General features: G+C 50.6%; 9 protein-coding genes across 9 annotated transcripts; 8 read left to right on the top strand and 1 right to left on the bottom strand.

The window, feature by feature from the left end:
• Nucleotides 1-158: 158 nt before the first annotated feature.
• N7481_003869 (uncharacterized protein) lies at nt 159-3,665 on the top strand (the record flags this gene model as incomplete). Its single annotated transcript, XM_057263088.1, has 7 exons — nt 159-173; nt 1,158-1,349; nt 1,645-1,816; nt 1,918-2,085; nt 2,152-2,672; nt 2,720-2,854; nt 2,910-3,665. 7 exons carry the CDS (start codon nt 159-161, stop codon nt 3,663-3,665), a joined length of 1,959 nt encoding a protein of 652 aa, XP_057124749.1.
• A 1,034-nt stretch (nt 3,666-4,699) lies between these two features.
• On the top strand, nt 4,700-5,530 carry N7481_003868 (esterase/lipase family protein; the record flags this gene model as incomplete). The annotated part of the gene is made up of 1 exon (XM_057263087.1): nt 4,700-5,530. One exon carries the CDS (start codon nt 4,700-4,702, stop codon nt 5,528-5,530), a length of 831 nt encoding a protein of 276 aa, XP_057124748.1.
• An 878-nt stretch (nt 5,531-6,408) lies between these two features.
• Nucleotides 6,409-6,929, top strand: N7481_003867 (DUF3759 domain-containing protein; the record flags this gene model as incomplete). Its single annotated transcript, XM_057263086.1, has 3 exons — nt 6,409-6,424; nt 6,527-6,676; nt 6,766-6,929. Coding segments are annotated over 3 exons (330 nt in total), but the record flags the coding sequence as incomplete, so codon positions are not given.
• Nucleotides 6,930-7,457: 528 nt separating this feature from the next.
• On the top strand, nt 7,458-8,843 carry N7481_003866 (uncharacterized protein; the record flags this gene model as incomplete). Its single annotated transcript, XM_057263085.1, has 1 exon — nt 7,458-8,843. The coding sequence occupies one exon, from the start codon at nt 7,458-7,460 to the stop codon at nt 8,841-8,843; it is 1,386 nt and encodes a 461-aa protein (XP_057124746.1).
• Nucleotides 8,844-9,794: 951 nt separating this feature from the next.
• On the top strand, nt 9,795-12,065 carry N7481_003865 (alpha/beta hydrolase; the record flags this gene model as incomplete). The annotated part of the gene is made up of 6 exons (XM_057263084.1): nt 9,795-10,191; nt 10,248-10,414; nt 10,530-11,502; nt 11,555-11,630; nt 11,696-11,756; nt 11,817-12,065. The coding sequence occupies 6 exons, from the start codon at nt 9,795-9,797 to the stop codon at nt 12,063-12,065; spliced, it is 1,923 nt and encodes a 640-aa protein (XP_057124745.1).
• Nucleotides 12,066-12,308: 243 nt separating this feature from the next.
• Nucleotides 12,309-13,592, top strand: N7481_003864 (class II aldolase/adducin family protein; the record flags this gene model as incomplete). The annotated part of the gene is made up of 4 exons (XM_057263083.1): nt 12,309-12,426; nt 12,523-12,714; nt 12,854-13,161; nt 13,236-13,592. 4 exons carry the CDS (start codon nt 12,309-12,311, stop codon nt 13,590-13,592), a joined length of 975 nt encoding a protein of 324 aa, XP_057124744.1.
• Nucleotides 13,593-14,219: 627 nt separating this feature from the next.
• N7481_003863 (uncharacterized protein) lies at nt 14,220-15,034 on the top strand (the record flags this gene model as incomplete). The annotated part of the gene is made up of 2 exons (XM_057263082.1): nt 14,220-14,635; nt 14,824-15,034. 2 exons carry the CDS (start codon nt 14,220-14,222, stop codon nt 15,032-15,034), a joined length of 627 nt encoding a protein of 208 aa, XP_057124743.1.
• Nucleotides 15,035-15,166: 132 nt separating this feature from the next.
• On the bottom strand, nt 15,167-16,642 carry N7481_003862 (uncharacterized protein; the record flags this gene model as incomplete). The annotated part of the gene is made up of 1 exon (XM_057263081.1): nt 15,167-16,642. One exon carries the CDS (start codon nt 16,640-16,642, stop codon nt 15,167-15,169), a length of 1,476 nt encoding a protein of 491 aa, XP_057124742.1.
• Nucleotides 16,643-17,511: 869 nt separating this feature from the next.
• On the top strand, nt 17,512-18,143 carry N7481_003861 (putative MBL2-like secreted peptide; the record flags this gene model as incomplete). Its single annotated transcript, XM_057263080.1, has 4 exons — nt 17,512-17,645; nt 17,703-17,951; nt 17,999-18,075; nt 18,121-18,143. 4 exons carry the CDS (start codon nt 17,512-17,514, stop codon nt 18,141-18,143), a joined length of 483 nt encoding a protein of 160 aa, XP_057124741.1.
• Between the last annotated feature and the right edge of the window lie 976 nt (nt 18,144-19,119).

The raw sequence follows: 19,119 nt of genomic DNA, 5'->3' as shown, positions 1-19,119 counted from the left end.
GATTAAGGGTCTGACATGGCGCACCTTAGGAAATTTGTGCTCGAGATGGGTCGGGTTCGATAAGTGAGATGGGAACATCGATCGTGACGCGAAAAATTCGTAGTGACTATGGAGCTGACGCCACAGTCTCGATTTGAGAGCACATCAAAGCAATCAAAATGCAATCCATCATCGTACGTGGTGCTAATCAATGTTCATACCGCAGGGCAGCGTGCATCTACATGAGTGGCACATTACAGGGGTCTCTAGGCCAATCATTACGCGAGGTGGTATACGAGCGCTTCATTCCTGCTCGAACTTCGCCTCGTTTTTCAAGATTCACCTGCCATACTATGTACATCATAATAGTCTGAATCTATTCGTTTCAGGCGAGCTTGGACGGCGCTTAAGCAATTGCTTTCAGGTCACATGGCTTCCAGTGTATGTAGCATAACTAACTATAGCTGTGGTCGCGAACAATAATCACTGGTGACTATTTGCTTTTTGAATTTATTTTAGGACAATACGTCTTTGTAGTATCCATGGATATAATGCTATTTGATGGTGAAAAAAGGGTCTCTACTTGTAGAGAGCCCCGTGAGGTTAGTACTTACTATACTACCCAGTATACTCGTACTCACCTGGGCAGGCCCCACTAAACTAGTCTCACATCGGTCGTTTTCTTCCATCTCAACTCTGCAGTTTGAGATCATCATAAACTTAGAATACTGGCACCTTGGGTAGTATTCTTCTGCGAGCCTCATGGCAGAAAACCTGGAGGTGGAGCCGGCAACGCAGCCGCTGCATGCACGTTAATGTTAGGGGGGGGGCATTGAAGTCCAGGCGCCAGCTGGCCGTCCGTGCCTCCGGAGAACTTCGGTCGTCGTCCAAGCTTCTACGGAGTACTCGTATGGAGTCCAGAATTGATTCTCAAGTATTGCATGGTTTCTTTTGCTGTTCTAACTAACCGGTTTTTTGTAGACCTCTGATTGCACCGAGTGACCAGTTCTGCGGACCAATCGCATGCTCAGGTTTCCCATCAGACCACATTTCGTCCACCTCTCTCAAGACTCCTCACTTTTGGTCCTTTTGCTCTGTCCCAACGTTCTGGACCCTCATTACCACTTCGAGCGACTGACAGAGCTACACCGTCTCATCACTCAGCGTTACGCCAATAGTATCGTCGCGAGGGTGGCCCCGGTCGCAACGGGCGGAACAAGGTCCCGCACCCACCACCTATCAGCATCGACGATGGACCAAGCTACAGAGTCCAAGACTGGTCCGGAGGGGCTATGATCCACCAGACTCAGCTGGAGATCTCGGACGCCCACGTCGGCAATCTGACCGTCGAAATTCCCGCAGCGCCGTTGGTCCGCGATGTTTCCTCCTCCTCCTCCATCTCTCCATATGCCGCGTCCTGATGGCCGGCGATACGCGACAAGTTGCCAACGACTCACGAGTCAGGAAGGCGTCCAACCGCCAGTCGCGATCCTGTAAAGTCTGCCGGCTCCGCAAAGTCAAGGTACCGTGCTCTCAGATCGCCCCTGGCCGAACGGGAGGGACCGTTCGTGCCGTACCCAGAACGTCCCACTGGCTCTTGAAGAGAAGCCCTTTGTATAGCTTCCGATCCCGCTGAGGCTAACACATTTCGTTGCGTGTCGCCAGTGTGACCGCGTCAAGCCATGCCATGCATGCTGCGCGCATGGATACCCCTCCAAATGTGTGTACGAGAGTGTCCCCGACGAGGATGCTCGTCCGATTAGCCAAGCCGAGGAGATTCGCAACTTGCGCGATGAGATCAAGGATCTCCGCACTCGAGTAAATGATAGACAGGACGGTACGTGACAAGGCTCCGTTCCCCGACCCCGGATTCTATCTCGGTGGATGCTTAGCCTCCGATGGCGCTGGTGAAACATCCGCTAACGCATTTCGATGCAGGGTCCCAGACTCAGCACCTCCAGCGGCTGGACCAGCTGGCGAGCTTATTTGAGTCTATTCGTTCGGCCCCGCTTAGTGTCGTCGACGACTTGGTCCGTGATATTCGGACGACACAAGGTGGATTGAAGAAGGATCTGACCCCTGTTGGGCCGTGGGAGGGCCTCGAAGGTGAGCCTCCCAAAGCTTTGGTGATTCCCATACCATCGTCATATACTAACTATCTGTCATTTGTAGCGTACGAGCAATATGACTACCAGCGGCACAGCTCGCCTGTTTCCGTTATCCCCATTCGCAAGACGATTTGCAACGGTAGCCCCGAACAAGATTTCAATGACCCAATTATACTCGGAAATGACGAGGATGACGACGACGACGAGGAGGAGCGTATGTCGATTGGCAGCGGTTCAGACTCGTCTGGTACGGTCTCTATCATGAGCGTGCAGCGTCCGGCTGTCGATGTATTCGTTGAACGTTTCGTCGACGCTTTCAGCCCACAAGTCGATCTCAAATCGGGCAAAGCAGGAGCCATACGGGCTGCCGCGGGAATTCGAATGTTCTCGCCATTGATCTCGGATGCGTTCGAGGCAGTGTCTGTCGCCTTCTTTGGTCGTTCCGTCCAGAATAAACAGATTGAAGCCTCTGGCTTTAGACTTTATCCGCGTGTGCTGCGCGGACTGCAAGATGCTTTAAATGACCCGGAGCGTTGCAAGGCAGAGTCAACTCTCGTTACTGTAACTCTTCTGCTTGCGTTTGAGGTGTGTTTGCTTCCCTCCTAGTTTTTGTTCGCCGCTAATCCTTGCAGAGCGTGGAACGTACTACTCAACGCGGTGTCCCGGCTCATGTTCGAGGTGCAGTGCGCCTCATTGAGCATCGAGGTCCAGAGAATCACATATACGGAGTTGAACATCTGTTATTCACAGAGCTGCGTCCGTACTGGGTATGTTTAAATTAATCTGCTTTATTTGCATGGCCATAATTCTAACCATCCACAGATTGCCGGTGCACTGGCTGCGCGACAACCGTCGTTCCTCGCCCGCGAAGAATGGAAAACCATCCCATGGTCGGCTGGAACGACTAATAAAGATATCAACCACCATCTGTTGGATCTCGCCGCGGAAGTTCCCGGCCTTCTCGCCCAATCAGACATATTCCAAGAAGAACAACGATCATCCCTGATGGGCGCACAAGAAATCGCCGTCAAGCAGGCGGCCCTTTGGAATGGAATCACCAATCTGACAGCTCGCTTCGAAGAGTGGTACAGTGAATGGGTTATGAACTACCCAGATGGTGCTCCGCAGGAAGTTGAGCAAAGCGCCGACCAGGAATTCCCGATTTTCAAACAGCGCGACCTGCGTACTGGGGCAATCTTCATCCCAACTATCCTCTCCTATCCTAATCTCCTCCTTGCACAAACAATGGCTCTTTACTACTCATTTCGGCTCATTCTTTCCTCGATCGATACCCGGCCCGAAGATCGGGTCACACCGATCCAGCAATATGGGTTCGGATGTGGAATCTGTCGAACACTGCAGTGGTATATCCAAACTGCCCCTGGAAATATGATTAACCGTCTTGCCTTCCCGACGCGGGTTGCTTGGGAGGCACTCCCGGACAACGGCCCCGAACGGGGATTCATGCTTGAAGTCCTACAGCTCGTGGAGCGACGCCACGCGCTAGGCCTTTGGGGCAGTGGGATGGCGGAGCTTTCAGTCCGGGAGAACTCGCCTCTGAACACGGCCGAATCATGATTCAATGCTTCTCGTATATCTAAATCTGTTGGTATGGGTGGTCTGTTACCTTTTTATGTATGACGAGCGATATCCTTCTGAGCGTGTCATAGCCTGGCGATTGGTTTTCAAAAGTTGAAGATGATTTTGTTTGAGTGTATGGAGTATCCTTTTCCTATCTGTAAATTTGTGCATTCCTAACGAGGGCTGCTATTTGGACCACTCTTCTTACCAATTGGACCACATTTTTGCTACTTGGACCATGGTCCTCCTTGATCTAGGTTAATATGTATTCCCAACACAAATTTAGATATACCGCTGTCACACAATATCATAGTAAATGCTTGAATCCTTTCGTTGACTGTCTTAGACTTCGCCTTTGAATAGCAGACTAGTAGCTACCTATGACATGTAGAAGAGATTAGCCTATTTATTATAGCTTAGGTAGCTACTACTAGTCTACTATTCAAAGGTAGTCAATGATAGTGGGCAATAAGGGGTTGCAAACTTTAGGTGTGCCACTGTATATCCAAATTTGTATAGGAAATACATACTAATCAGGATTCCGAAGGACCATGGTCTATTTAGCAAAAAATGGTGGTCCAACTAGCAGCTCTCTACCTAACGGACAAATTTTGCGAAAGCTTTCGACAGGTCCATTCCGACAACAAAGCGGAAGCCTCGAGGGAAAACCCACGCGAGTCCGATTGGGCGGGGATCCACTCAGCCACGATGCTGCCACGCCCAAACAAGACTAGCTGCACCCCATCTGGTCTCCGCAATGACATCGCTGCACCAGTCACAGCTCCGTATCTGAATCACAATCGATAGTTCAGGAACGGATGGGCCTGATGTGTCCGATCGGGAAATGAAGAGAAAAAGGAGGCTGATGCTTTGCAGCTGAAGACCCCCGAGATCTCTCATAAAACTCCGACGTGACACTTCCATGGTTCATGTTCTTTAGATCCTTTAGCCTTGATCTATCTAGAGGCTGATATATCAAATTATCTCTCCATCAATAGATACCCCAGGATCCCCCCCCCCTCACCATCACCATGCCTTCTCTCCGCCAGGCACTTGCCTCTACCCTCGCGTGCGCCTCCGCCGCCTGGGCCACCGGGATCAACGATTTCTCCTGCAAAAGTGATGGAAACCCGATCGTGCTCCTGCACGGACTGGGCGCTACCTACTACGAGGACCTCAACGTCCTGCAATACTGGCTGCAGAACGAGGGCTACTGCACCTACTCCAAGACCTACGGTGCCTACGACGGTTTCCCATTCGTGGGCGGCCTGAAGCCCATCGCAGAGTCCGCGGCCGAAATCGCCGACTACATCAAGGAAGTGACCGAGAAGACCGGCAAGAGCAAGGTTGACCTGGTCGGTCACTCCGAGGGTGCCTTCCAGAGTCTGTATGTGCCCAAATTCGAGGGTGTTTCCGACAAGGTCGATAAGATTGTTGCGATCGCGCCCCCCACGCACGCTACCACTTTCGCCAATCTTTATAAACTCGCGTACCTGCTCGGTAACACGTCCCGGGAGGTTGTTGGTGATGTCCTGCAGACGGTTGGCTGTGGTGCCTGTGACGACGTCGGTCCCGACGGTGCGGCGGTTCTCCGATTGAATGATGGCAAGCCGATTGTGCAGAAAGGAAACACTGTGACTATTATCGCGTCGAAGTATGATGAGCTGGTTACACCGCCCAATACTGCGTTTGTGGAGGAGGATGGAGTCTCCAACTGGTGGATTCAGGATACATGCAAGTTTGACCCGGTCGGACACATTGGCGAGGCCTATGATCTCAACGTGTGGAACCTGGTGAAGAATGCGTTGGACTCGACTCCGGACCGCAAGTTTGTTTGCCTGCTTGGCTCGCCCGGGAAATAATGGGAGAGGGGGGAAGGTGGGAGAAAGACGGTGAAGTCCCAAAGTGGATGGAGTGGATTATAAGGGCGATTGCTCCGTACGCGGTCAGTCTCGGATATTAATTGTACATATATACATAATAATAGCTAATGTTTCAAACCCTTGTCCAGTGTGGCGGTTGCAATCAGCCACTCGCGTAGGATATTCAGTACATTCAGTGCATTCAGTGCATTCAGTACGGAGGGTAGCACTTATGCCCCCCCCGACCAGTTCAGCCCTAAGTGGCACATATTACGATACGGAAATCGGTCTACTGCACACGTGTCACCGCAGGGGAAATAAATACCGTATACAAATCGGGAATTGGGCGCTATTCTCAGCAGCCTATCGCCAAGCGTCACACTGGTCAGAGTGGATACTCCCCGCCTACCCGGCCCAGCTTGGCTAGGAAGCTTAGCCCTCTTTGCACGCACATCACCTACCCCATCGCTCTCCTCATCGCCAATGATAGCTCGAATTGCCCAATGATTGGTCTTGGATCCACCGCCACACTCCTCCCAATTTGACCTACCCTTGGTTGCGCCACTCAATTAATAGGCAACCCCGGTGGTCCTGACCCAGTCAAGAGAGCCCTGGACCAAGTGGCACAGCAAATGGCGTTGTTTCACTCATGCTTGATGGGCCTATCTGATGCCATGTGTGTCCACAAGGTTGCCCATCCCTAGACGGGTTTCAGAGAGAGGGGTCGAGCAATGATGTTGACCTGGCTCTGGTCTGTTCTGGAGGGGTTATAAGTAGCTATTGTCAGCCCCCTGCCCCTCCTCTTCCTTTCTTCTTCTCCATCATCTCTCTCTATCTCTCTTCTCCCTCAAGTTACTTCACACTTTACATCTTTCACCATGGGTTGGTTCGACAGTAAGTCTTAAGCTTTCTCATCCCATTGCAATGCAGCCCCATGCAGCTGCCTCTGCCTATCCTGCATACACGTGCATCCGTGCTGACGCCTCCCTCCTACAGACGATTCCGATGAGTCTCAGCACTACGACAACTACCAACAGTACTCCCAGAACCCCGAGGAGCACAAGGCCAAGTTCTCCCATGAGCTGATCGGTGGTGCCGCCGCCTTCGAGGCCATGAAGGCCTACGAGGACCACGAGGCCCGCAACGGTAAGCCCCTCCTAGCTGTCACCATTCTTCATTCACCATTCACCACCCACCCCCATCTCCTAATACCTCAATGGCTAATCTCTCCATAGGCCAGGTTGACGACCACCGCAAGGCCAAGGAGATCGCCGCCGGTCTTGCTGGTGCCTTCATTGACCGTGAGTTCGAGACCAAGGGTCTGGACTTCATGGACCGTGAGAAGGCCAAGCGCCACGCCGAGCAGAGCATCCAGAACCAGTTCGAGCAGAGCGGCCGCTGGTAAATCCGGCATATCCGAATTCTTCAGGAAAGCATCAGGCCATGCCTCGGTTTTCATATGATTATGAACTTAGTGAGACGAAATGAATACTAGCGATCTCCAATGACCCCTTGCCTTGCATACTCCGTAAATAGCCTAGGGTAGGCAGCATCCACATCCACATCCACATTCACCGTAGATGAAAATTGTAGGCTGCAAACGAGCCAAATGGCAAACGGCACGGGAGTCGGGAGTCATCTACAATCAAGCGGATGAGAATGAGTGGGTCAGGGGAAGAACCTCTCCTCCGCCACAGATCGCTGCCAAACCCTGCCACGCTAAAATCTTGGCGATCGAACACACCGCGTCTTGCTCTGTGGAGAGAGAAAAAAAGGGTTAACGAAACCAGAGAGCTGCTCACACTCTGGTCATGGTGAGAGGATAGCCTAGTCAATCATTCCTTCACTCTAAACTCCCCCCTCCTCCCCCCACCCCCCACCCTCCCAAACAAATCGCCCCCAATAGGGCACACACGAGGGCTCCACAATGGCAGACAAAGATACGGACGTGAACAGTCGCCTGGATGAGCAGATCCAGCAGATGCGCCAGAATATCGTGGAGGTACGCAAGCGCCGTGAGCTGGCCGAATTGCAAGCGGAATTTGAATCGGAGAATAGACTCTTTGAAGAGGCTCAGCGCAGGCTAGAGGCTATGCGCGCGCCGGCGCCGGAGAGTCACGGTGCACCTGCTCACGCTAATTCCAATATCAATTCCAATGCCAATGTGGTCACGCAGACCCCGTCGAAACAGTTAACGACTACGAATGGGGCATCTGCTCTTCTCAGTCCGCAGATGAGTACTGGTGGGTTCACCATCAAGGGCACAGCGCACACTAAGGCTGTGGATCAATTCATGGATTCTCTACACGGTGAGATGGGTAGAGCAGAGCCTATATTACCTCCGGTACATGACGAGGGAGCCGCGAATGGCGGGTTGCGGTCTACTTCACAATCTGCTCCTACCCCTATCCAAGCTCCCCAGACGCCGGGACATCGGCCTCAAAGTCAACATTCGCGTCGCCCTAGTGAACCAGCCAATCCTCTCTCGCCCATCACTGAACAGGAGCCTTGTCTTACGGTAATACCCCCAAGGACTCGTTCGCAAGTCTCCGAAGCGGAGTCGGGCTCAGAACACTCGACAGTGATAAGCGAGGAGCACGAAAGTGATCAATCGGACGGTAGCCACAGCAGAAACTCCGATCCAGATGAGTCGATGGACATGGACCAGAGCAGCTCGCCCCAAATCCCGTCGAATACGCCCAGAGGCCCGTCACGTTCCATGACAACAGCCCCGTTGAGCCGGGGTGCTCAACGCTTGCAACACCCTGCACCGGATCCATCGATGCCTAAATACCAAGCCGATAGCTGGCAGTCATGCTTGAAGCTGATGCAGGCCCTGGAAACGCACTTTTCGATACACCCAGAATTCTACAGCTTCGAGGATCGCAAAGTACAGCTCGGTGAAAAATATCTCAACGCAGCCTTGGCTTCTGAATGGGATGATCGGCGCCGCAAGTTGCGGGGGCCGTCCTGGGTGGCATTCTGTCTTTTCCTCGCGGAGCAGCTTGCGGAATTTGTCAAACCCGATGTGGCGCGGCGCAAGTATACCGGTACCTATCAGAGGCAAGGTGAGGGGATTCTCAACTTTGCGATGTATTTGCAGCAATATGCGCCACATTTCAATTCGGCACATCATAACCGAGTGCGTCATTTCCATGACAGAGTTCTACCGAAATTCAGGAACCGAGCAGGAAGGAAGTGGCACAACTTTGATGGGCTTCATGAGATTGTGGAGTGCATGGTTAAGGTTGAGCAGTCACTTCCCAATTATGACGGATTAGGCCCGCGCAAACGAGTGCGGGCGAATAGTTGAGGTCGAGAGATTTAACATTTGTGGAGCGGCATGCATCAGGAGTTTTTTTTTTTTTTTTCTCTTTCCTTTCGTTTTCGGTCTACTGGGCAATGCATGGAAGTGGACATTGTGATACCGGCATCATCGGGCTAGCGGAGTTATCCATTATTGTTCTTCTTTCTCCATTCCTTTTCTTTGTGCGCTTTACCAATCTTAGCTAGAGTCAGCAAATTAAAGTATCTTTTTCTCCCCGAGTACTAGTACTACTAGTAGTATCATGAAATAAACAAAGGCAGCCTCGGCTCCACTTCGGGCTGCATAAGTCGATTTCTCCAAATCGCAAGGATATCCGATCACACCGACATAATACGACCCGAGACCAACTCCATCGTCGATCGCGTTCGTCGATGCACACAAAAGGTGGAAGTGGGGGAATCCACCCAAGGATATTGGCTCTCCTGACTGCAGGATGACCACGACGAGGGTAGTGCATCGGGCTTGCATCCCTGGCCCTCCACCAGCCCATCACAACCCTCCGATTTCTCAGCGCAAACCCTTGCGAACCGGGGCCTGCATGCTCACCATTCCCAATGGATCCTGGTTTTATCGATTGTATCGTGATCGATCAACCTCAGCCATTCACATCGGGGCCCCCAAGGATTCTGATAGGCTTCACTGCCAGTCGCTCCCCCACCCGCGGGACCCTTTGATCGGCACTGCCCACCGTTCACTCGCTGTCAACCCCCAAACACGCCGCTCTTATCTGATTCTCTTTTCTCTCCTTCGTCAACTCCAGGGGTGGGAGAGTGTGTTCTGGAAATTTTGACTTCTCTTGCACTGCCCATCGCGAGCTAGGTTTCTCGCTTAATCGTATACTCTCCGACGAGTGTCGCGTTATTTATGAAGAGGGGTGTGGACCCTCCCCTCCGCGGCATCCTTTGTTGATTCTCTTATCGGCCCATTGTCTGAGCCATGGACGATTGGAAATCCCTCGACCCACGCCCGCTGCCGCACCGCCGGACTCCTTCGTCGAGGAGGAGGCCTTGGACTGCGATCTTGCTACTCGGGGCATCCGGCTTTTTTGCGTGGACAACATGGTCATCTACTGGATCGTCAAGTCCAGCGCCAGAGCCACAGCTTACACCGAGTGGGTCTGAGGCCCCTTTCAGCTGGGACGAGATTGACCCCTCGCCTGTGCTGGACTACCAGGACTGCGGCGATGGCTTCCAGTGTGCACGCCTGCAAGTCCCCATGGATTATAATCGCACCGAGGCGGGCGATCGAACATTTTCGCTTGCAATAGTTCGTATCCCGGCCAAGGTGCCTGTCTCGGATGCCCGATACGGTGGCGCTGTTTTGATTAACCCAGGTGAGTCCGTTCTATAAATACAACGCCCCGAAATCGCAACTTATGCAAGCAACTAGGTGGCCCTGGTGGCTCTGGGACATTGTCAGCGTTGTTATCCGGTCGTAATCTGCAGACCATTGTTGATGCAGAGAACGATCCGTATCGAGCCGCTTTTGATGAAAATGACAGGTATTTCGATATAATTGGATTTGATCCGCGTGGTGTTGGCGCAACCACGCCTGCGGTGATGTGTTTTCCCGATCCTGCATCTCAAAAAGAGATGGGAACTACAATTAGAAGCAGAGGGGATGCTGGGGAGTTGTCCAAATGCCCTGCAAAGAAACTGGCAGCGGACTCAGGCCTTGAATCAAGGTTGTTCTGTTTTTGATATGAACGCTGGCGCTGATGCAGCTAACGGTGACGACTCCATGCTGTCTTATCTAAATACCCGCCTCGTTGCCCAGGACTTGGTCACCATAATCGAGCGCCAAGGCGAGTGGCGCGAGAAACAGGGTCAAAAAGCACAGGTTGCCTATGATAACTGCCACGGTGTGGATGAGTCGCGCGCTATTCTGAGACGCACGCAATGGCGTGTTGATAAAGAACCTTTATTATACTGGGGCCGATCCTACGGTACCGTCCTCGGCGCGACCTTTGCAGCATTATTCCCGAATCGAGTTTCACGAGCGCTGCTGGATGGCGTCGTGAATATGGATAAATATTACGAAGGGAGAGGGCCCAATGTTATCACGGATGCAGATGCGATCTTTGACAAATTCGGTCAATACTGTGATGTTGCCGGGCCAGACGGTTGTCCCTTCTATGTCGAAGGCGGCCCTGGGGTAATTAAGGATGCGTATTGGACACTCGAAAACCAGATCCTGAACAATTCCATTCCGGTTATGGCTTCTAGGACCCACGGGCCGGAGGTCGTGACCTGGACTGACTTGAAGGCCATTCTCCGCATCTCCATGTACCAACCTTTACTTGCGTTCCACACTTTTGCAACTCTTATGGGGTCGCTTTCAAGGGGTAACCCAGAGCCAATGGCCGTTTTCAAGCATAGCAGGCATGTCGAAACCTGTCCATCGAAGGCGTGCAAAATCGCTGGCCCTTGGTCTCCGGAATGTAGCCTGGGTCAAGACAACACCCTATACGCGAGTGCCGCTATTCTTTGCTCTGATGCTAGTTATATGACACACCATGATCAAGAGACTTTCGAGGAATTATGGACTCAGCTCAAGTCCGATAGTGCTACTCTTGGCGACTACTGGGCTCAGCTACAAATGGCTTGTGTAGGATGGCAAGCTAAGGCCAAGTACAAGTTTACAGGTATGCTTCAGCTTTACGAAATTGGATTGCTTGCCTGGTTAACACAATATAGGGCCTTGGGGTGGTGTCACGGCGCATCCTATTCTATTTGTCTCTAATAAACTGGACCCCGTGACCCCTCTTCGCAGGTATGCATATCGTCTATGAGTTATCTACTTGTTTGGGGAGGACAAAACACACTAACATCCATCAGTGCACAACACATGTCCAAACAATTCCCTGGGTCGGCAGTTCTTGAGCAAAATTCAGAAGGCGTAAGTGCTCTCGTTGCTTTTGCTTTGTTTCCTTGACTTCCCAGCTCATTGCCGGAATAGCATACCACGATTGCAGCACCTTCGCTTTGCGTAGCCAAGGCGATTCGAAACTATTTCCAGACCGGTGCTCTCCCGAACGCGGGGACTATCTGTGAGGCTGATCTAAAGCCGCTAGTCGGTGCGCCAGATGGCATTCACAGTCTCGGCAGGGATCTAAGCCCTGGGGACCGCAAGCTATTGGAGGCGTCGCTAGCCGAAGCGATGCGAGGACATTTCCCGCATATATCTTTCGACTGGAGTCTGTCTTAGACCATAGAGTACGCTCAGGTTTTGTCGTCAGCTATTTATCATGAGATCACGCCACCTCAGCCGTTTATTTCGGATCGTTTGGTCTATTATTTTTCCTCTCTTCCATTGCATTTGCTGTTATATATGAGCGACTCGGACTATTCTGTGTGCATCCGGCGAATCAAATCAATCCATTTAACCGAATTCCCCCTCCTCTACGTAACCTCGGACATTTCCCCGTAATCTCCATCCAAAGTTCGGTAGATGCTTGCTAAAGCGGAGACCCCGCCAGACCTCGGCATGCCCAAACGTCCAATCTGCGTGCTCGGATCGATAATCAACATGAACCCCGCTCGTCGATCGCATATGCATTGCTTACTGTGTAAGATAACAAATATCTCATTCTCCCTTTTCACACCATCTTGAGGTCTCTGATTATCGATATCAATTAATCACCCATCATGGCTCCCCCCCACAGCAACCGAGACCGCCAGCTCCATCACTGTGCAAGCGCCACAGTCTTCACAGGCAGCTGGGCTCGAGAAAGCCAAGGTGAAGATGCAGATGCCGGCAATGCCCAAGTTCGAGGATAAGCTGGAAGAACGAAAGTATCTCAAGGGCCGACTGGCTGCGGCTTTCCGGATCTTCGGCAAGAATGGCTACGATGAGGGTATGTATAACTGCCAATCATGAATCCGTTTCGTTCTCTTGCTGCTGTATCTACCATATGGTGTCCCCATGCCCATGTGTACAAACGTACTTACCTTACCCTAAGCATAGTTACTGATTTCCATATTCTTATCTTGCAGGTGTTGCTGGCCATATTACCCTCCGCGACCCCGTTGATCCCACCACATTCTGGGTGAATCCCTTCGGAACGGCCTTTTCGCTCATGAAAGCGTCGGATTTAATCCAGGTCGATCATTCCGGTAAAGTCATTGACGGCGGCCCGAATCGCATGCTCAATGCCGCGGCCTTTATGATCCACTCTGCCATTCACACTGCGCGCCCGGATGTACTCTGCGCTGCTCATAGTCACAGTCTTCATGGTCGGGCGTTCTGCTCTCTGGGTCGACCGCTTGATATTACGACGCAAGATTCCTGCGCTTTCCATAATGTGAGTTTGACTCGCCCCACGGATCTTGTTTCAGCTATTTCAAGGGGAAAGCATTGCTAATCCAACCCGTTCAGGACCACGTCGTATATAAGCAGTTCAACGGCGTTGTTCTCGCTGAGGAAGAAGGTCATAATATCGCCAGAGAGCTGGGCGATAAGAAGGCCGCGCTCCTGCAGAATCACGGCCTTTTGACTGTCGGACAATCGATCGAGGAGACGGTATTTTGGTTCGTGAGTTTGGACAAGTGCTGCTACGCACAGCTTCTCGCGGATGCGGCGGCGACCGGACGTGGAGGGCAAACGGTGAAAATTGACGAAGCAGATGCTGCATTTACTTACAAAACGGTTGGTACGCCGATGGCAGGTTGGTTCAGCGCGAAGCCCTTGTTTGATGTCATTCATCACGAGACGAAGGGGGAGTACCTGGAATAGGCCGAGTAGTAGAAATACCAAGTATAGCTACTATGCCGCATATACTCAATAGGTTGGAATAAAGCTACAAGTGCATAAAAATTTCCCCATTGGTTGATAAGTTATGAATTGGAATCTAGTCCAGGTAGAGCTAAGATTTTGTCTGTACAAGAACGACTAGCAAGCTCTGAAACAATTCTTCAACACCACAACCTGTCATCCCATTCATTCGGGCATCGATGGATTGGTCTTAGTGGATGGGTCTTCAGCCTTATTCGGTCAAGGTTTTTGGTGGAACGGGTTTGATGCCGAAACTATTCAGGTTTTCCGCGCTAACGTTCGTTGCAGATATTAATGCGCCAATCAATGGTTCGGGGGATTGAGTACTTGTGAGGGAGTCGCCGTTTCACTTGTGGGCTTTCTTCAATTTATTTTCCTCCGAAGTGAAACATCATGGGGACTCGGGCTTATAGTGGATAAATTGATTGTTTCAACTACGAACCTGCCAAGGAAAGCTCTCCTTAACATGAATAGAAAGCAAACCAAACTTTAGAAGTTTGTATAAATAGTGGGCAATGGCTCACATTTCTGGTAATGATAGACAGCATTCTGAAGATAGTATCCAATTCTCCAATAACTCAAATCACCATGCAGCTTTTTCTTTCCCTGATCGCCGGCGCAAGTCTGGCGAGCGCCAACCTGCTCTCCACGGAAGGTTTGCTAGCCAAGCGCGACAGCTGGGGTGGAAGTGTTTCGCTGGGCCCAACTAAATCAACCATCGTGAATGCCGTTACCACTCTCATCCCCGGCACTGCACCATCTACTCAGAATGGAGTACTGTTCCTTTGGCCCGGTATGTCCAATGGTACTGGCGACCTGGTCCAGACTACTCTCGAGAGCTGGCCGGACAACTCCTGGTGTGGAGCTTCTACTGGGCAATGGTGCGTTCGCGCTAGTGTCTTCGGATCTTTTGGCCAGTTAGATGGCACTGGCAGCCCCGTCAGTGGCTCTGACAAGGTCCGCATCGAATACAACCTAGAGAGTGATGGAGAAACTTGGAAGCAGTATGTATTCGCGAGCTCTTGGACTTGAAGAGCCATGAAGAGCTAATATTCTTGCAGGACTGTCACCAATGCGGCCACTGGTGCTGCTCTTTCTTCCTACTCTCACGCCTCAGGTCCCTACATGACTGGGTAAGCATTGCTAGCAAAACTCCTTTTGAAAATGATTTTGATTGACTAACTGTGTATAGCTACGGTACTGGTACGGAATGCAATGATGGCTGCTCAGGCACCATCGCTGCCCAGCAGTACGTTGATACAACTATCACCCTGGCCTCAGCAGACACCACCTTCGGCGATACCATTGCCAGCGCATCTGGAGCCACATACACTGGTCTGAGCTCAAGCTCTGGTGGCAAAGTGTGGAAAATCAGCGCCATCAACGTGCCCGCAATGTCATAATGGGGGACGATAGTAGCATGAAAATGAGATTCGTGTATTGTATGAAATAGTTCAAAGCTCAACGCAGCAAAAATGAATATGAAAATTCAAGCAACAAGCCGCTGGCTATGCAAGTTCCCCGAATATTAAACATTATTCCGTATAGTCCAGGTCGACAGCCAACCGGACCGGTCCCGGCGGCGCTGCACCACCAATACCATCATGGTGCTTCTTTGACTCGGTATATGCATTAATGACCTTCTTCGCGCCCGGGGTGAGTATAGAGCATCCTTTCCCATCAGCCATGCATATCCGCATCCCCTCTACCTTCTGCTTCGCAATTTGCGCTTGGATGGCAGATACATCCCAACCAGACCAGCCATTATTCTCGATATCGCCGAAACTAAACTCGCCCCAGGTAGAGGTATATCCACCAAAATCGTCCGTCGGAAGGCCCTTTGTTCCGGGTGCAGCGCCCCATGCACCGATGGAATCTTCGTCAAAGGCGATGTACTTCGTCTCGTCGGGTGCCAGGATAAAAGTCAGGGCAGAGTTACCATACCACCCGTCCATCTTGCCGTCGGGCCCGATCTTGTTCCAGACAATCACTGTCCAGGGCTCAGTGTTGGAGCCGGTGAATTGAGCCACGTACTTGTACCGGTGGGCCTCTGTTGGACTGACTTCGATGATGTTGCTGCCCCAGGGTACTCCGACATTCCCGTGATATTCGATGAGTGTTCCGGCTGGCTTGCTGTGACCACCGAAACGGCGGGTCGAGAAGTCGTTGTTGGCGGGAAGGTCTGTCCATTGCATACCTTCTGGAATGGCGGGTCCATCGGGGTGGAGGACGTTGTCGAGTCCAGAAACGGGAAGGTGGGGGAGTATGTCTGTCGGGTTGTCTGGCAAGATTTTCGGAATCGATTGGAGAAGGTTGGGATTATGGGGGGCCGAGTCTGTTTTAGGACCATTGGGTAATGGACGCTCCTCTGCCGAGGTCTCGGATGGTGAGGGTGCTTCAAGGTTGGAAGACGAGGCTGGCTTGCTATTGGAGACGCTTGGGGCGGCTGTTTCCATGTCTGTGATTGTCTTGGTCATGTGTATGGTGGTTGTCTCCTCATGAGCTAGTGTTTGAGACACGGATGCCTCGATATGGTTGGACTGGAGGTCCATAGGTTCGAACTGGGAGGCGGTTTCTGATGTAATTGAAGAGACTGGCTGCTGCGGTGCTTCAATCGCAGAGAACTTCGGCGGAATAGCTTGGATTGTAGCTGTTGCTGGTTCGAGAACACTTTCAACTGGCAACGGCCGAGGGATAGCGGCCATTGGCAACTCTTGGGAAGCAATGGGCTTGGGAGGAATAGCAGTAGGCTCGGGATAGTCCTCGAAAATAGTCGTAGTAACATATCTAGTGTTGGTGGGAATACAGTCTTTAAAGACAGTGGTCGTCAGGGTGCGAATCTCCACATTCATATCTGCGGGAACGTGGTCGATCCAGTTCAAGTCTCTAGGCTCCATTTGAACATGCGGCTTGATCTTTCCATGGTGATGTTTGTGGTGGTTGTGGGCTCCCAAGACGAGGGTGGCGCCCATGGCCAGGATTAGTGGTGTATAGATGCTCTCGCGCATCATGAAATGAGTGTATAGTAACGCAGGACAGGTAGTTTAGTTTGGTTATAAGGAGAGTACTCGAGACTGAGTGAGCTTTGCTCGAAAATTAAGTTAAAGAAAGACTTTCGTGGCTTTAAAGAAAGAGATATAGAGAGAGGTTGAAGTTGGATAGCGATGGTGACCACGTTTACTGCGTGGTGGAAATTGTTGTCGGCTTCATGGTTGTCGTGTTGTCGATGAACTCAAGAAACGCGAAGGGGAACGCGCCCCCATCTTATAATCTGACGCGATGGTCTGGCCCTTGAAGATCAGGAATGTTATTTCGCGCCGGATCTTGGAAGGGCGATCTGATATGGACAGTAGCAGCCCCGAATTCCTTTCCGCTTGGCCAGATGCGAACGCGTTCCCCATGAAAAGATCCTGCTTTCTGAAGTTCAATTTATTAAGGCACCGAGATTTAAATTCTAAATCACTCTGATTTTCTATCATAGATGTAAATGAATGAAATTGCAGTCGGCGATTTGATGGTAGGTCCGGTCGCGTGTGGTCTCGCCCTGGTAGCGCGACCCCTCGCATACCAACCCTAGATTGCCGACAAGGCACCTCCACACGTGAGGTAAAACGTGGGGACTGTAGCACAGAAGAAAACAAGAAATTGAGTTTGACAAACCTATTTATTGAGGTTGTTGAGGGTGTCCAGATTCGGTGGGAGTACATAGTTCGGGCCAACAGCCGAGCCTGTCCAGGTACGACAATCCCAATATTAACTCTATGGGATAGACTTGACTAAATAAAGCCCCATCAAGGAATCAGTAAACAAGTGTTCTGCGGCTGCCATTGGGCAAATCCTTGTTATTGATGTTAAACCTCGGACGTTAAAGATACTAAAAATGGCTGGATACGAGAATGCAACCTCGGATAAATCGCGCTCTTTGCCTATGAATAGCGAGAACACGAGGAAGTGGGCTGGGCAATACGAGGATATGGAAATTCCAATATATAAGTACACCATTATTCTGCAAGGGTCTCTCACCATAGATCAAGTGTTAGTTAAAAACGAATCAAGATGAAGTTCCCTCAGTCTCGCAGTTACCTTCCTCCCCCTCCTGGCCGCCGCTGCGCCCGTCGCAGACCCCGAAATCGAAGCAGATGGAGAGCTGGACCTTGAGAAGCGCGCATCAGCGCAGACTTGCAAAATCGTCAATGTAGACCACTATGTCAATTGCCGGTACGATGCGAAGTTAGATGCGGGTGCAATCTTTGGGTTTCCCAAGGGAGACAAACTTACCTTTGCGTGCTGGAAGCATGGCGATTGCTATAATGGGGTTTGGTAGGTTTGATACTGTATTATAACGAGCTAGATGCTAATAGGAGTAGCTCCTGGGATCAAGTTACATATCTGAAGACAACGTGCTACGTCAATGGGTACTTCACAGATAGTAATTGCTCGAGCAGTATGTCACCTCTTGCTGGTATTTGGACATGACTGATGATGTTAGAAAAACTCCCCAAATGCAAATAGGCTGCGACGGCCCTCGATGTCGCTGTGATATGCTGCTAGAGACTTGATATAGCTTTTGAAGATGGATTAGAAGTCACCGTGATCGTTGTATTAATATGCAGGTCTTTTTGTGGTCCATCCTTCCCGCCCGCCACCAAGTCTAAAATACAGCCAGAATACCATATAGCCATATCGCAGTTCAATACTATATTTATTTAGGGCTATAGTATTCTAGTGGTCACTACTAGTATTTATTATATTTACAAAACAACACACACGTGACGGCAATAACACACGCGACAAAGTAATGCGTGTTGTCAAAGTTATATGTGCCACCAAACCAACGTATGCCACCAAAGCAAAACCTAGAGATCTAAGTTAGCAAAAAGAATAATGGTATACAGAGCAAAGTTATAGCTACTGCCAAAGAAAAACCTAGATATCCAAGTTAGTAAGAAAAGTAAAGAGATATTTAGAGCAAAGTAACGTATACTACTAGTAGTACTACAAAACCTCAGAAGGACTCGGAACTTGAACTTGAACGTGAAGAGGATATTCAAGTTTGTAAAGGTAACTTGAAAATAGTATTAGTAACGTGTACCACAGACCGAGTTGGAGTAATATATATTTAAGGCAAGAGCGTTCATATGGCCCAGGTGCTGGACGTATCCTAATTATACTCAACCTTGGAAATACTACTATATTGAAGCTAACAAAATACAATATTGATGGAGTAATATGCTCGTCCCGACCGTAAAGTTTCTATATATTCTAGACTTAGTGGCGGGCAGGATGGATGTTCTTATTGTACGTACCTGGTATAGTACCAGTCATATCCTAACAATATCTTTCACGAGGAAATGCTAATAGTATAGGGAAACATCTTAAATGATCTGGAGGTATGTAGCACCATTGAGTTTGGGTGGCCAATTAAACAGCGGCAGCGCCAACAACTTCAATCCTTGGGGCGATCGGCACTTGAAGGAGCGCCCATCAC

Source organism: Penicillium waksmanii (assembly GCF_028829765.1).
Source record: "Penicillium waksmanii strain IBT 27052 chromosome Unknown utg000004l:1.0-5674109.0:1.0-5678898.0, whole genome shotgun sequence".
Taxonomy (NCBI): Eukaryota; Fungi; Ascomycota; class Eurotiomycetes; order Eurotiales; family Aspergillaceae; genus Penicillium; species Penicillium waksmanii.
Note: the sequence above shows the minus strand (reverse complement) of the source record. Positions and strands in the feature narration are given on the sequence as shown.